At 52.4% G+C, this 12065-nt stretch overlaps 1 protein-coding gene across 26 annotated transcripts in view; it reads left to right on the plus strand.

Annotated features, from left to right (window-relative positions):
• The window catches only part of PCBP3 (poly(rC) binding protein 3), a 41857-nt gene extending 31950 nt beyond the window's left edge, over positions 1 to 9907 (plus strand). For 16 of the 26 annotated variants that reach the window (XM_062601780.1, XM_062601774.1, XM_062601818.1 and 13 more), the window contains 2 exons: positions 2154 to 2323; positions 9636 to 9907. In XM_062601780.1, the coding sequence (XP_062457764.1) occupies positions 2154 to 2323; positions 9636 to 9681 (216 nt within the window). In that variant the 3' untranslated portion in view covers positions 9682 to 9907. Of the gene's footprint in view, positions 1 to 2153; positions 2324 to 3759; positions 4686 to 9635 lie in introns of those variants that run through there. The other 10 variants (XM_062601791.1, XM_062601801.1, XM_062601849.1 and 7 more) reach the window with 2 other exon arrangements.
• The last annotated feature ends 2158 nt before the right edge of the window (positions 9908 to 12065 follow it).

Genomic DNA, 12065 nt, shown 5'->3' on the forward strand with positions numbered 1-12065 from the left:
TGGGTCTTGTAGACAGAAGCATTGTGGTAAAGTGGATGTTGGACTGGGATATTTGCTGGGAGGAGACTGGAGTCAGTGCCAGGATGGTGCTTGAGGATGCTCAGGTGGGATGGAGAGCCCAGCGCAGCTGGAAGCTGGATGCATGGGTCTCATTTGCTTCTGGACTGGCCCACTGGTTGATAACCAGCCTGCACTCAAATCAGGATCATGGGAAGCAGGGGCACGACTTCCATTCTCAGTCCTCATCTCCATCACCTACAAGCACCTTCAGCCTCACCAGGAGTTTCTGATGGGGTCTGGCTGCTATTGCTACTTCTTCCTGCTGTTGGCCATCACGTGGCAGAACAAAGTGACTGCCAGCACCTCTGCTTCCACCCAAGAGACATGGCTCATCCTGGCTCTGCTTCTGTCCATATAGCAAGGCTTCAAGAAGCTCTGCAACCAGTTGCAACAGCCACATCTGTTGTGTGGGTTGAGCGTGGGGAACCATAACCTTGGCAACAATGGGAGCATCTTCAGGAATAGCGAGTAACCCTTTGCAGAAGGGCCCACGTGGGAAGAAAGGATGCTTGGGGCGTTCCCACAGGATCCAGGAGCATTTGCCCACCACAAGCCCAGCTTTCATCAGACGTGCACAGCATGAAATATCATCACCTGCACCTTCCTGCCTTCAGCAACATGCCTCCTTAGCTCTGCCTCCTGTTTTGAAGGCTTTGAAACACTCCCTGCCAGAGGAGAGGGTTTTGTTTCTTAAAGCAAAGGGTCTACAGGCATATTCTAGTGGTTTAGATGAGCTTGGGGTTACGCTCGAGGAAATGGGATGACATACATCTCATTGCTCTTCTGACAGGAGAAACTCGAGTGCTGCTCAGCTTGGATGTTCTAGTTTGGCTCCTCAGATCTCCCCAGCAGGTCTGATCTCATCTGCTGCAGCATCTCTGAGTCATTTCTGTGCCATGAATACCAGGATGGGTGGCTGGTAGGCTGGACATCCCACTGAGATACTTGATATATTGTCTTAGCCCTGCACTGGGTTATATATTCAGGCCCATATGGGACAAACCACTAAGGCAGCCCCATGATCTGGCAAAAGGATGTGAACATTTGGAAGAGTAGTTGTCTGCACTTCTACAGTGACAGGAATCCAACAGCTGCCAAGGTGAACATCCCACATATTGGACAAGAGCTCAAATGCTGATGGCCAAGAAGGGCGTGAAGAAACACCTTGTGCCTGTGTTGGCAAAGCTGGACATCTCACTATATGTTACCAGGCTGCAGGTGTGCTTGAGAGAACCATATTTGATGCCCGAATGACCAAGAGCAAAGACTGAGGGAGTTGAATCCATTGAGGACCATTGGGACAATTCAAGAGGTGGGCAACTGAGGAAATTCAAGCCTCTGATCTCTTCACAAGCGTGTTTTAAGATGGCTTTAAGTAGGATTCTCCTCCTGGTGCCACAGCCACATTGTGCTCTCCTGTACATGCCAGCAAGCCCTTGCACTGGATTAAAGGAGCTCAAGGGGGTAACAGAGGCAGCGAGGGTGTCCCAAGTGGGGTAGAAGAAGTGTGGGATGGTGTGAGCAATGTGAAGCTATGGATGGTGCACCTGCTCCTGGGGTTGGGCTGTCCCTGGGGAAAGGTGGTGGGCTTGATGCATAGAATCCTAGAATGGTTTGGGTTGGAAAGGACCTTAAGATCATACAGTTCCAACCCCCTGCTCCCCTGCTATGGGCAGGGACACCTTCCACCTCTTCTGGTATATCCTCTATAACCACCTTTACAAGGGGGGTAACTGGAGTTATCCCCTTCAGAATTTCTGAGTTTCCCAGTCCGAGCCACGACTTATCCCATCCTTGCAAAACATTGGACAGTTATTAGACCATGCAAGTGATGGTCTATGCAAGCATTAGACCAAAATGAGCCCAGTGTAACCCTTCAGTGATGCTGGTTACCATGTGCAGACAACTGCTATTTGCCCCCTAGAGCAGAGCAGAGCAGATTGCTAGATGGGTCCTGGGAGGACCGTGCTTATGTGCAGGTGGAATTCACCCCTCTCCTGTTTGCATGGGCGTTAAGGTCACAGAGGGAGGAAGGCTCTTGGCTGGTGCCTGCCCGAGCTTCTCAGCCCTTCCCCTCCGTGCTTTCTTTCTAGCTAATAGGCTGCATCATCGGACGCCAAGGGACCAAAATCAATGAGATTCGGCAGATGTCGGGAGCGCAGATCAAAATCGCCAACGCCACGGAAGGCTCATCGGAGCGCCAAATCACCATCACAGGGACCCCTGCAAACATCAGCCTCGCGCAGTACCTCATCAACGCCAGGTGAGACCCCCTCCAAGCGCCAAACCCATTCCCGACAGCGTGGTCGGGAACACGGAAGGGCTTCCTGAGGCCAGCTGGGATGAAGGGTGGCTTCTGAGCGGGGACCGGATGGCACCAGCAGGACCTCTCCCCCCAGCCAAGCCTTTGGCTGAGGACCCGGCACTCCTCCTCGCTCAAGGATTTATGCTTATGGGTGGCCAAAATCACCGCCGTCTTCTCCCCTGTGGATGAGGCAGAGGATGGGGATGGGGCTGGAGCTGAGACAAGTGGTGGGGAGGCGTCGCCTGGGACCTGCTCGCTGGGATCCCAGCATCTCTTAACTGCCACCTCTTCTGCCGTGCTTCCAGGCATCCCAAAGGCTTTTCCTCCATCCAGTGAATATAATCAGTCCAATAAATGCAAGACATGGGAACGGCCCGATTGCTTCCTTTTCGTGCTCAAAAGCTTGGTGGAGCAGGACTTTGTGGAGGCCAAGGGTTCCCAGTGCTGCGTCTGGCTGGGGTGGGATGGTGCCTGTGCCTTTGGGGGCCAGGGATCCTGCAGGAGACTATAGGGGAGGCGTAACTGGAGAGAGGGGGTGGGGACCAGCTCCATGGTGGACCTGGTTGTGTGCTTGTGTGGACTTGTGGATGGGGACCTTAAGGGGAGACAAATGAATCCATCTGCCCATCCATGCTCTTGTGGTGGGCAGAGCTGGTGGTGTGACAACCTGCCTCCAGCCAAGATGTGTGCGAGGATATGGGGGGCTGTTGGTGGCGACTCTGATGTTCATGATGGTATGGGCTGCAAGCAGCAGTGAGATCTGTATGTGCTTTCTCCTCCTTTGCACCCAACCCACCTCAGCCCCCAACCTGCAACAGACCTCCACCATCCCCTCCTGCCCTGCTGTCCCGCTGCCCCCATCCATGGCACCCCTCCAGCCGCTCAGGAGAGGGATGGAGGGCATGGCCAAGTGGCTTTCCCTGCAGCTCCTTGATATTCCCCCCTTCCTCTTGAAACAAGAGAGAGCAAGAAAAGAAAACTGAGCTGCTCTTGGTTACTGGGAAGGGCTGAGATTAGAGCTTAGAGGGAGCAGGATGAGGCATCATCAGCCTCTCCCATCACTTTAAACCTGAAGAAGCCAGGGATGCAGGCACAGCCGCCTGTCCTCAGCAGGACGGACGCTGATACAAATGAATCTGTGTGCTGGGATGTCACCTGCCGGCACTTCTGGTGGGTTGCACCTCTATCACAGGCAGCACTGAGGAGAAGAGAAAGGCTCTATGCTCCCCCCCTCCATGGGGACCCCCAATGCACTCAACCCCCCCGGTCTGAGCTGGGTATAAGCAAGAGGAGCAGCACTGCCCCACAGGGTCTTCGTTTTCTTTTCTGCCTCCGTTATTAAGCGCCTGTTTTTGTCTCCCCCCCACCCCTCTCTCTGCCCCTGTCTATTCTAGGCTGACGTCTGAGGTCACTGGAATGGGCGCACTCTAATTTCCACCCACCATCCTCCACTCCGCACCACCCGACCCTCTCCAGCCACCGACACCCAGCCTGTACTGCCTGTACATTTACCCCTTTGCCTCCACACGTGCTCTTTTCTTTACTAACGACTCTAAACAGACGTCTCATTACACATATGCACACAACGGGAAGGTTTCTTTACGAGCTCCTTACTGTGCTCCCGAGGCTGCTCCCAAACTCTTTGGTTATGGTCCTTGTTTGCAGCGTACGATGTTATTGCTTCAGCTGCTTTGATTTTTTTTTTTTTTTTGGGGGGGGGGGGGAATAGGGGTTTTCTTCCTGCTGGTGAGACTTCAGGAGATGATGGGGTCTCTAGTGTCAATCTAGCATAGTAGCTACTTACACATTTGAGTTGATGTTGGCGGTGCTTGCTGTAGCCTATGGACCTGTGACGCCACCCAGAGCTGTGCGTGCTTCAGAGTACTTACTTCTTCTCACCATTCTTCCTTTGATGCTCCCTCTTCATTTGCTTTGCTTGTCCTGGCTCACCTTAGCCACCTTGCATCCCTGCCCTCAGGGTAAGGTGTGGTTTTCCCCCTCTGGGATGCAGAGCATGGATGCAGGAGCCAAGCCAATGCACAACCCACAGTGCAACATGGCAGGGTCCAGACAAGCCGTTTTTCCTACTAAATGAAGGGGATCACACCCACCCCCCCACAGAATGATCCTCTTTTTTAACTAACAAAGCAACTGGAAGTGGGAAGAACTCAGCTGTCCAGGATTCACACCCCCAGGGGCATTTGAAAGCACTCTTTTAACAACCCCCATAGAGCAACCCCCTTGGACGATAGCTCAGGAAGCTCTGTAAGCTGGCTGTGTTTGTCATTTGTGTTCAATAAATGTCTGTGCAGCTCTGCTACTGATGGGCTCCGACTGTTCTTCTCCTGGATCACCCTGCCATCTCCAGCCCTATCCTTTCCTCTGCATCTTTCCGCACCTCAAAATATCATCACCATAGAATGGTTTGGGTTGGAAGGGACCTTAAAGCTCAACCAGTTCCAACCCCACAGCCACAGGCAAGGACACCTTACACTGGAGCAGGTTGCTCCAAGTCCGTGTCCAACCTGGCCTTGAACACTGCTGGTGTACTTAGAGTACAACAATAAGCATCTCTCAATGCTCCATTGTCTGGACAGATCTGCCATGTCTGTGCCCCATATCCTTCCCCAAGACCTTCCGTGCCCGATCCTGCCTTCTGCTTCCAGGATTTACTTATCCTTCCTTCCTCTCAAACACGTATATTTCCCAGCTGTTTGTTTCCCATTGTACAAAATGTGTGGTGCATGGGTTTATCCTGTGTTGCAAATGAGGGGATCAGGACGCATCATGTACCCAGGCAGCTAAAGCAGCCACACGATGCATTGTTGCACCGTACCACATGGGCAGTGTATTGCTTTTTCCAGCTGAGCCCCAAGACTTCGTGGCCTTTCCTTCTCTTCCTTCCTGCCCAGCACTGCCAAGGCCACCACTAACCCATGGCACTGAGGCCTCATCTCCATGGTGTATGAACACTTGCAGGGATGGTGACTCCAGCCCTGCCCTGGGCAGCCTGTTCCAATGCCTGAGCACCCTCTGGGGAAGGAATTGTTCCTCAGCCCCATCTAAACCTCCCCTGGTGCAGCTTGGGGCCGTTTCCTCTTGTCCCATCCCTTGTTCCTTGGGAGCAGAGACTGACCCCACCTCACTACAATCTCCTTTCAGGTAGTTGTAGGGAGCATGAGGCTGTATGCCAGAGCACAAGCAGATCTTACAGGTGGTGGAGGCACATGCTAACCAAGATCTTCCAGTGTCTGAAGGGGGCTACAAGGATGCAGAGAGGGACTCTTCATCAGGGACTGTAGTGACAGGACAAGGGGTGATGGGTTCAAACTGAAACGGGAGGCTCAGGTTAGATAAGGCAGAAGCTCTTCCCTGTGAGGGTGCTGAGGCACTGGCACAGGGTGCCCAGAGAAGCTGTGGCTGCCCCATCCCTGGCAGTGTTCAAGGCCAGGTTGGACACAGGGGCTTGGAGCAACCTGCTCTAGTGGAAGGTGTCCCTGTCTGTGGCAGGGGTTGGAACTGGATGAGCTTTAAGGTGTCTTCCAACACAAACCATTCCTTGATTCTAAGATATGTGTGAGAAAGAGGTGTTTAAACAACTGCAGTATCTCTTGGGAACATGTTGGTGACAACGACGATAACAAAATCCCAAGGAATGTATCAAACTGGGCTTTGATTTCTTTGGAATGTCTTAGAAGGAGATTTGCTGTTTTATTTGGAAGGAGGCCTCTGCGTTTCGCTTTTACTTGTGCTACATCTTGGATTTGCATTTGGATGGACTTAATTCTCCAGGGATGCATCCATAGCCATGCCACTGGGAAAAACATATGCCCATCTCTAATATCCAATACAAGGTGAACATCCCAGTTGATCAACAGAACAGCTTGAATGCATGGCTTTTCCCTCTCAAAGTGACGCATTTAATCCAGATGGAATGATTCAACATTCCTGGAAGGAACCAACTCAGTATTACTCAGTTCAAACACTTTGGGAATCCGTTCTTTTGTGGGAAATGGTTACTTTGGCAGGAAAACATTGGTCTGATGCTTCCCCTGACCCATGGAACGTAGTAGATTTCCATCAGAGAGGGGCCAGCTGAGGTCCTTGCTCAGCCCCTTGGGCCTCAGATGAAGGTCTCCACTCCCCCTCATGTCCTTCCCAGGTCACGCTCCCAAAATCCAGTGTTTGGTCTATTGTTATGTGCATTTTTTTCCTCTAGATCCTATTTGCAAATCTAATACATGATGGAGTTGAAAAACAAAGAGATTTTTTCCCCTAAGGGTGACTTTAACCAGGGACTCTCTTTAAATTCCATAGACTTTTGAGTTGTAATTCAGGTTTTTTACCCATGTATTCATGCTAGTCATTTTGAATTATGCTAATTTCAAGCTTATGGTCCATTAGCAAGGGTAATTTCACCCCTCCAGTGCTGGCAGAGGAAGGGTTTCTGGGGGATGTCTCTGTGCTGTGGATGGGATGAATCCAGAGTCTCATTTCATCCTTGGCCACAGGGGTGGAAGAATGGCAGGGGCTCGGGCAAACCCTTTCTGACCCCTTTGTAATGCCGGGTCTATGAGAGCCCAGCAGCCCATGTGCCCCGACCTAGCCCGGCTGCAGCCCCCAGCCTCAGGGAGGTCACTAGGTGTCCCCATTGACCAGGTTTTTGCGTGCATCGTGCTCCAGCCGCGATGTTGGCAGCGGTTGGGTCTCACAGAACCAGAATCAAGGAGGTGGGAAGAGACCTTTAAGGTCATCCAGTCCACCCTTTACTCCAGCACTACCAATGCCACCACTAACCTATGGCACTGAGGACATCATCCTCTGCTGCATCCGCTTGCAGAAGAAAGAGTCAGAGAATGGTTTGGGTTGGAAGGGACCTTGAACACTGCCAGGGATGAGGCAGCCACAGTTTCTCTGGGCACCCTGTGCCAGTGCCTCAGCACCCTCACAGGGAAGAGCTTCTGCCTAAGAGCTCATCTCAATCTCCCCTGTTCTGGCAAGTTAAAGCCATTCCCCTTGTCCTGTCCCTACAGGCCTTTGTCCAAAGCCCCTCTCCAGGTTTCCTGTAGCCCCTTTAGGCACTGCAGCTGCTCTGAGGTCTCCCCTTAAGGAGCCTTCTCTTCTCCAGGCTGACCCACCCCAGCTGTCTCAGCCTGGCTCCAGAGCAGAGCTGCTCTAGCCCTTGTAGCAGCTCCGTGGCATCTCTCCAATAGCTCCACATCCCTCTTGTGCTGTTGCCCCCAGACCTGGATGAAGGACTTCACAAAAAGGGTCTCATCAGTGCTGGGACCTTCATGGGGACACCCCAGCCCACCTGGGTAAGCATGCATGGCTACCAGCTCCCTTGGCCATGGGTGTCCCCATGCTCTCCGCTTGTACTGGTAGCATCATGGGATGAGGTTGGCAGCCCAAGACCCATTGATCTCACTGCCTGTGGCAGGGGATTGGAACTGCATGATCTTCAGGTCCTTTCCAACCCAAAACATTCTATGATTCTATGCCTCAGCTCTTGGTAGGAGCGACTGCAGCTCAGGGTGGAATGACTTGCAGAAAGGTGATGGCATCCATGTGATTCCCCTGCTCCCATGTTGGATACTGTAAGGAGCTGGGGTTCTGCTGAGAAGGCTAATTTTTGCTTTCCCTTCAGAAAGAGAAGGAAATCCAGCTGCAGATCCTAATCCTCTGTGCTCTGTGTCGAGCCCCAGGCCTCCATCCAAAGGGTAACGTGGCAGTCAGTGACTTTGAGGAAGTACTGAATGTACCAGATGTGCAACTCCTTTGACTCCAGATGTGAAGCCCCCCCTTTCCCATTCAGCCTCAGCACAATTGTCCTGCAAAGAGGAACAGGAGACACCAGGTCACTCGGAAAGCATCCCACAGACTAAACCCAGCCAAGTGCAAACCCAGGCTGGCTCTGGATTCCCAGAGCCCTGCGTAGGCAGCTTAACCACGGGAATGTCGCTTCCCAGCAACAATGCTCTGCACACGGAGAACAGGATGAGAATGGAGCCGTGAAGCTCCATTTGTGAGCCCCATTCTCAACAGTGCTGATTTAAAACATGCCTGCTGTTTCTAGAAGGAACTGCTTTGATCCCAAAAGGCAAAGCTGAGATGTGCAAGTATTTGAGGCACTCCTGGACTGCTGGGTTCTGATTCCCTGCAGGCAGCCTTCTCAGTGGCATTAGTTATTCCTGGAGGAAAGCCCGTGCCTAACATCATCTAGACTGAAAAGGGGGCGAGTTATGCTTGAGTCTGGAGCCTCTTTGGGTTTTGATGCCTCAGATGAGGTTCCAGTGTGAGGGATGCTCCCGGGAAGCATGGGCACAATGGCAGCAGACCATTGCCAGGGATGCTGTGGCTGCCCCATCCATGGCAGTGTTGGACGGGGCTTGGAGCAACCTGCTCTAGTGGAAGGTGTCCCTGCCCATGGCATGCAGTTGGAACTGGATGAGCGTTAAGGTCCCTTCCAACCCAAACCATTCCATGGTTCTATGATTATGCACATCCAAAAGCTCTCATTCAGTGCTGCGGGGTTTGGGGTTCGTTTGGTGGGATTCTTGAGGGAGGAGCTCCCCCCCTTATTGCAATGACCTAACCTGAGGCTACTGCTGCAGCCAGTGCTGGGGTTTTCCCAAGGGACATTGCTGTGTGCTCTTCTCAAGCAGCTATGCTCCCAAATCTCTTTCAGGAGTGCCTACAAACGTGCAGCTAAAGATGCAGCCCGGACACCCCAGACGAACTGCCTTTAGAACTGCTCTTCAGTCGCATACTGATATTACTTTCCTTGCCTAAAGTTCATTTCCTCTCCAACTATTTCAGGCTGGAATGCAATGAGTTCAAGATGCACAGGATGGTGCAGCGCATCTTGAAGTGCAGATTCAGCCTGTGATGCTTGATCCCCTGTGCTCTGACCATGGCTCCTTGGCAGCCAGAACATGGGCAGGGCGGGCTTCTTGCTTCCCCTTAGTGCAACACCAAGCCCAAATCCTGCTCACAGGCTTCCTACTGTTCACAGACCGAGCTGTACAGTGTTCCCCAGTGCTCTCAGCACCCAATGAATTGTTCACATACCGTGTAGATGAGGCCCTCAGTGCCATGGGTTACTGGTGGCCTTGGCAGTGCTGAGCAGTGGTTGGACCAGATGAGGTCTTTTCCAGCCTGTTTGATCCTATGATTCTATGCATCCCCATAACCAAGGGGTTGGGAGGGGGAAGCACCAGTGTTGTAGCCTCAGCTGTGCCCTGACCATCTCCCTTGATTGACCTCCTAGCTCTCCAGACCCTGATCCCCATGGGAAGAACACCTTCACCGCTTGACTGGAGGGATGCAGCGGATGCAGTGCCCGTGGCTGATGCTTGAAGACCCCCTGAAGATGCTGTCAGCTTCCCATGAGGTTCTCCCTCTCCTCTGTGCTGCAGTATTTGCTTCTGCAAGCAAGCATCTCCCCTCTCTGTGCTTCTTTATCTCCCCTCATTCCCCTGCTGCTTTGCAATGTACTTGGTGGGTTGCTTGTGTAACTGCAATAAAGCTTTGGTTGCTTAATGTGGTTAGAGAGCAAAAAGTGGTTCCCCCATGGATGCGCACGCTGCTCGGCATCCACAGGCAGGGGGGTGGGGTACTCAATTGGTCCCCTCCAAGAAGGGTTAATGGGGAAACTCAGCCCATGAAGCAAACCACAACAGGCTGGAAAAAAGGGCCTCAGAAGCCTTGGCTCCACTCAGCATCAGGAAACAATCCCACATTGGAGCGGGACTGCCAGGAGGGGAGGAGGGAGAGCACTGGGAAGAGAATCTAGAGCTTTCCCCAAAGGCAGTGAGGGCCGGGATTCATTATCTGTTGGGAGATGTGTTTATAACAAGCGTGAGTCACTGCTGGGCCCCTGAACAGAAGCAGGGGCCACCAGGAATACAGATGAGCTATGGGATGTGCCCATCCAGCCCCACGCAATGGCAGCTCCCAAACCAGCACCTGCATTCCTGCCCATGCCCTTGGGTAAAACCAGCACGGGGGGGGTTTCCCTCCATAATGATGATAAGTCAGCTTTGCCTCCATCTCTACATGTTGCCCTGATGCAGGGCAGGGGTCTCCATCCCCAGCTGGTCCAGCCCTAGGGCTTAAACACAACCAGGAGAAGCCAGCACTGGCTGCCCGGACCTCTGCCACATAGGGAAGCAAAGACAAAAGCCATGCTGGGGTACAAGTAGATGAGCTTTAAGGTCCCTTCCAACCCAAACTATTCAGTGATTTTATGATCTGTATCCCAGAATATCCCCAGGAGGAAAAGCCACCTTTTCCAGCTTGCAGGAAGCATCCATGGCAGCATCCTTAACACACACTGTTATCTTGCCTGGGATGGGAATTTACTCAGAAAAACATTATTTTGCTCCTGCTTTCCTTCACAACTCTCTTTATTTGGATGAGGTAACACAGCAAAGGCCACACTTGCCGTGGACTGAAGATGCACACCATGGTGTGTTGGTACCCAGCCAGGATGGGTGCCTGGCACAGGGCTTGAATCCCTGCCCACAATGGAGAGATGGGATGTGAAGGGATGTTAACATCCTTCACCTGCATGCATTGGCTTTTCCTATGCAGGACTCATCAGCTGAAACACACAGCACATGTGCCCCTGTGAAGCCTTTAAGGAATGCAGCTGCCCCACACTCGTCCCCATCACCTCCAGCTCTCTGATAGGGGGCAGTTGGCTGCAGAACTCAGTGCATCCCTCCTGCAAGGGTGAGTGTTTGGAGATGAAAGCAGCCCCTTTGCTTTTGGTGGCTCCTCTTAAAGGATAAAGCAGGGAAAGGGAGACACTTTTCTTTATGACCTCTGGGATTTCTTTTGTGGTGCATCTGGGCTGCTATCTCCTCTGTTAGCTCCTGCTTCAGCATGGAGCAGCTCAGCCTCTCCTTGTGTGCCTTGTGCTCATGTCTCCTGGTATCTTTTAAAAGGCCCCTTTGTATCCAAAGGGATAGTTGTCCTCCCTGCTTCTCTTCCAGCTCAGCGTCATCACTACTGCCTCAGCCACAGCTGAGCAATGAGCAGGAGGAACAGGCTTGAGGACAGCAGAATGGTGGGGTGATTTAAGTCTCTTCTTCACTGTCTGCAAGAGGAGGATGCTTGGCACTGCTTAGAGAGGGCTGGGAAGGCATCCTTGCCAGGTAGGGTAGCTGACCTGGTTTAGACTTCTAGGAAAGGCTGCAGGCTGGATCTGGCTCTGGTGTAAAGCTGCATGCCTTGCTGCATCCTCAAATGAGATGTGATGAGTGTTGGAGTGGTGAAAAGAATGAGTATAAACATTGTATAAAAGACTGGGAGCAGAAACAGCCTGGGAATGAGCTAACAGGGACTTCAGGGAGTTTGCTGCTGTGCTGAGGTAGCTCATCCCCCCTGGAATAGCATGGAAAGGAGTTGGGCTGGCTCTGTGCTGTGCCAGGGAGCACATCCATGGAGGGCATCCAACAAGCTAGATAGATCCCTGCACTTCCCAGTGCTTGCTGCCTACACAGGGGGGAATGAAAGCACATCCAGAGGAGTGGAGGACACCCAAGAGCAGGAGGAGATTAAATGAGTCATTAGAGGTGGTCTTTTGGCCCTGCAGAAGAGATGAGCTGGGCTGTAGCACTTGAAAGACAGGACAAGCTGGTAAGAAGTAGGCCAAAGAGAAGCACAACATCACATTGGGCATGGATGGGGAGGA

Source organism: Pezoporus occidentalis, unplaced genomic scaffold (genome assembly GCF_034315485.1).
Source record: "Pezoporus occidentalis ecotype Australia unplaced genomic scaffold, CSIRO_AGI_Poc_V1 ctg118, whole genome shotgun sequence".
In the NCBI taxonomy this organism is placed as follows: Eukaryota; Metazoa; Chordata; class Aves; order Psittaciformes; family Psittacidae; genus Pezoporus; species Pezoporus occidentalis.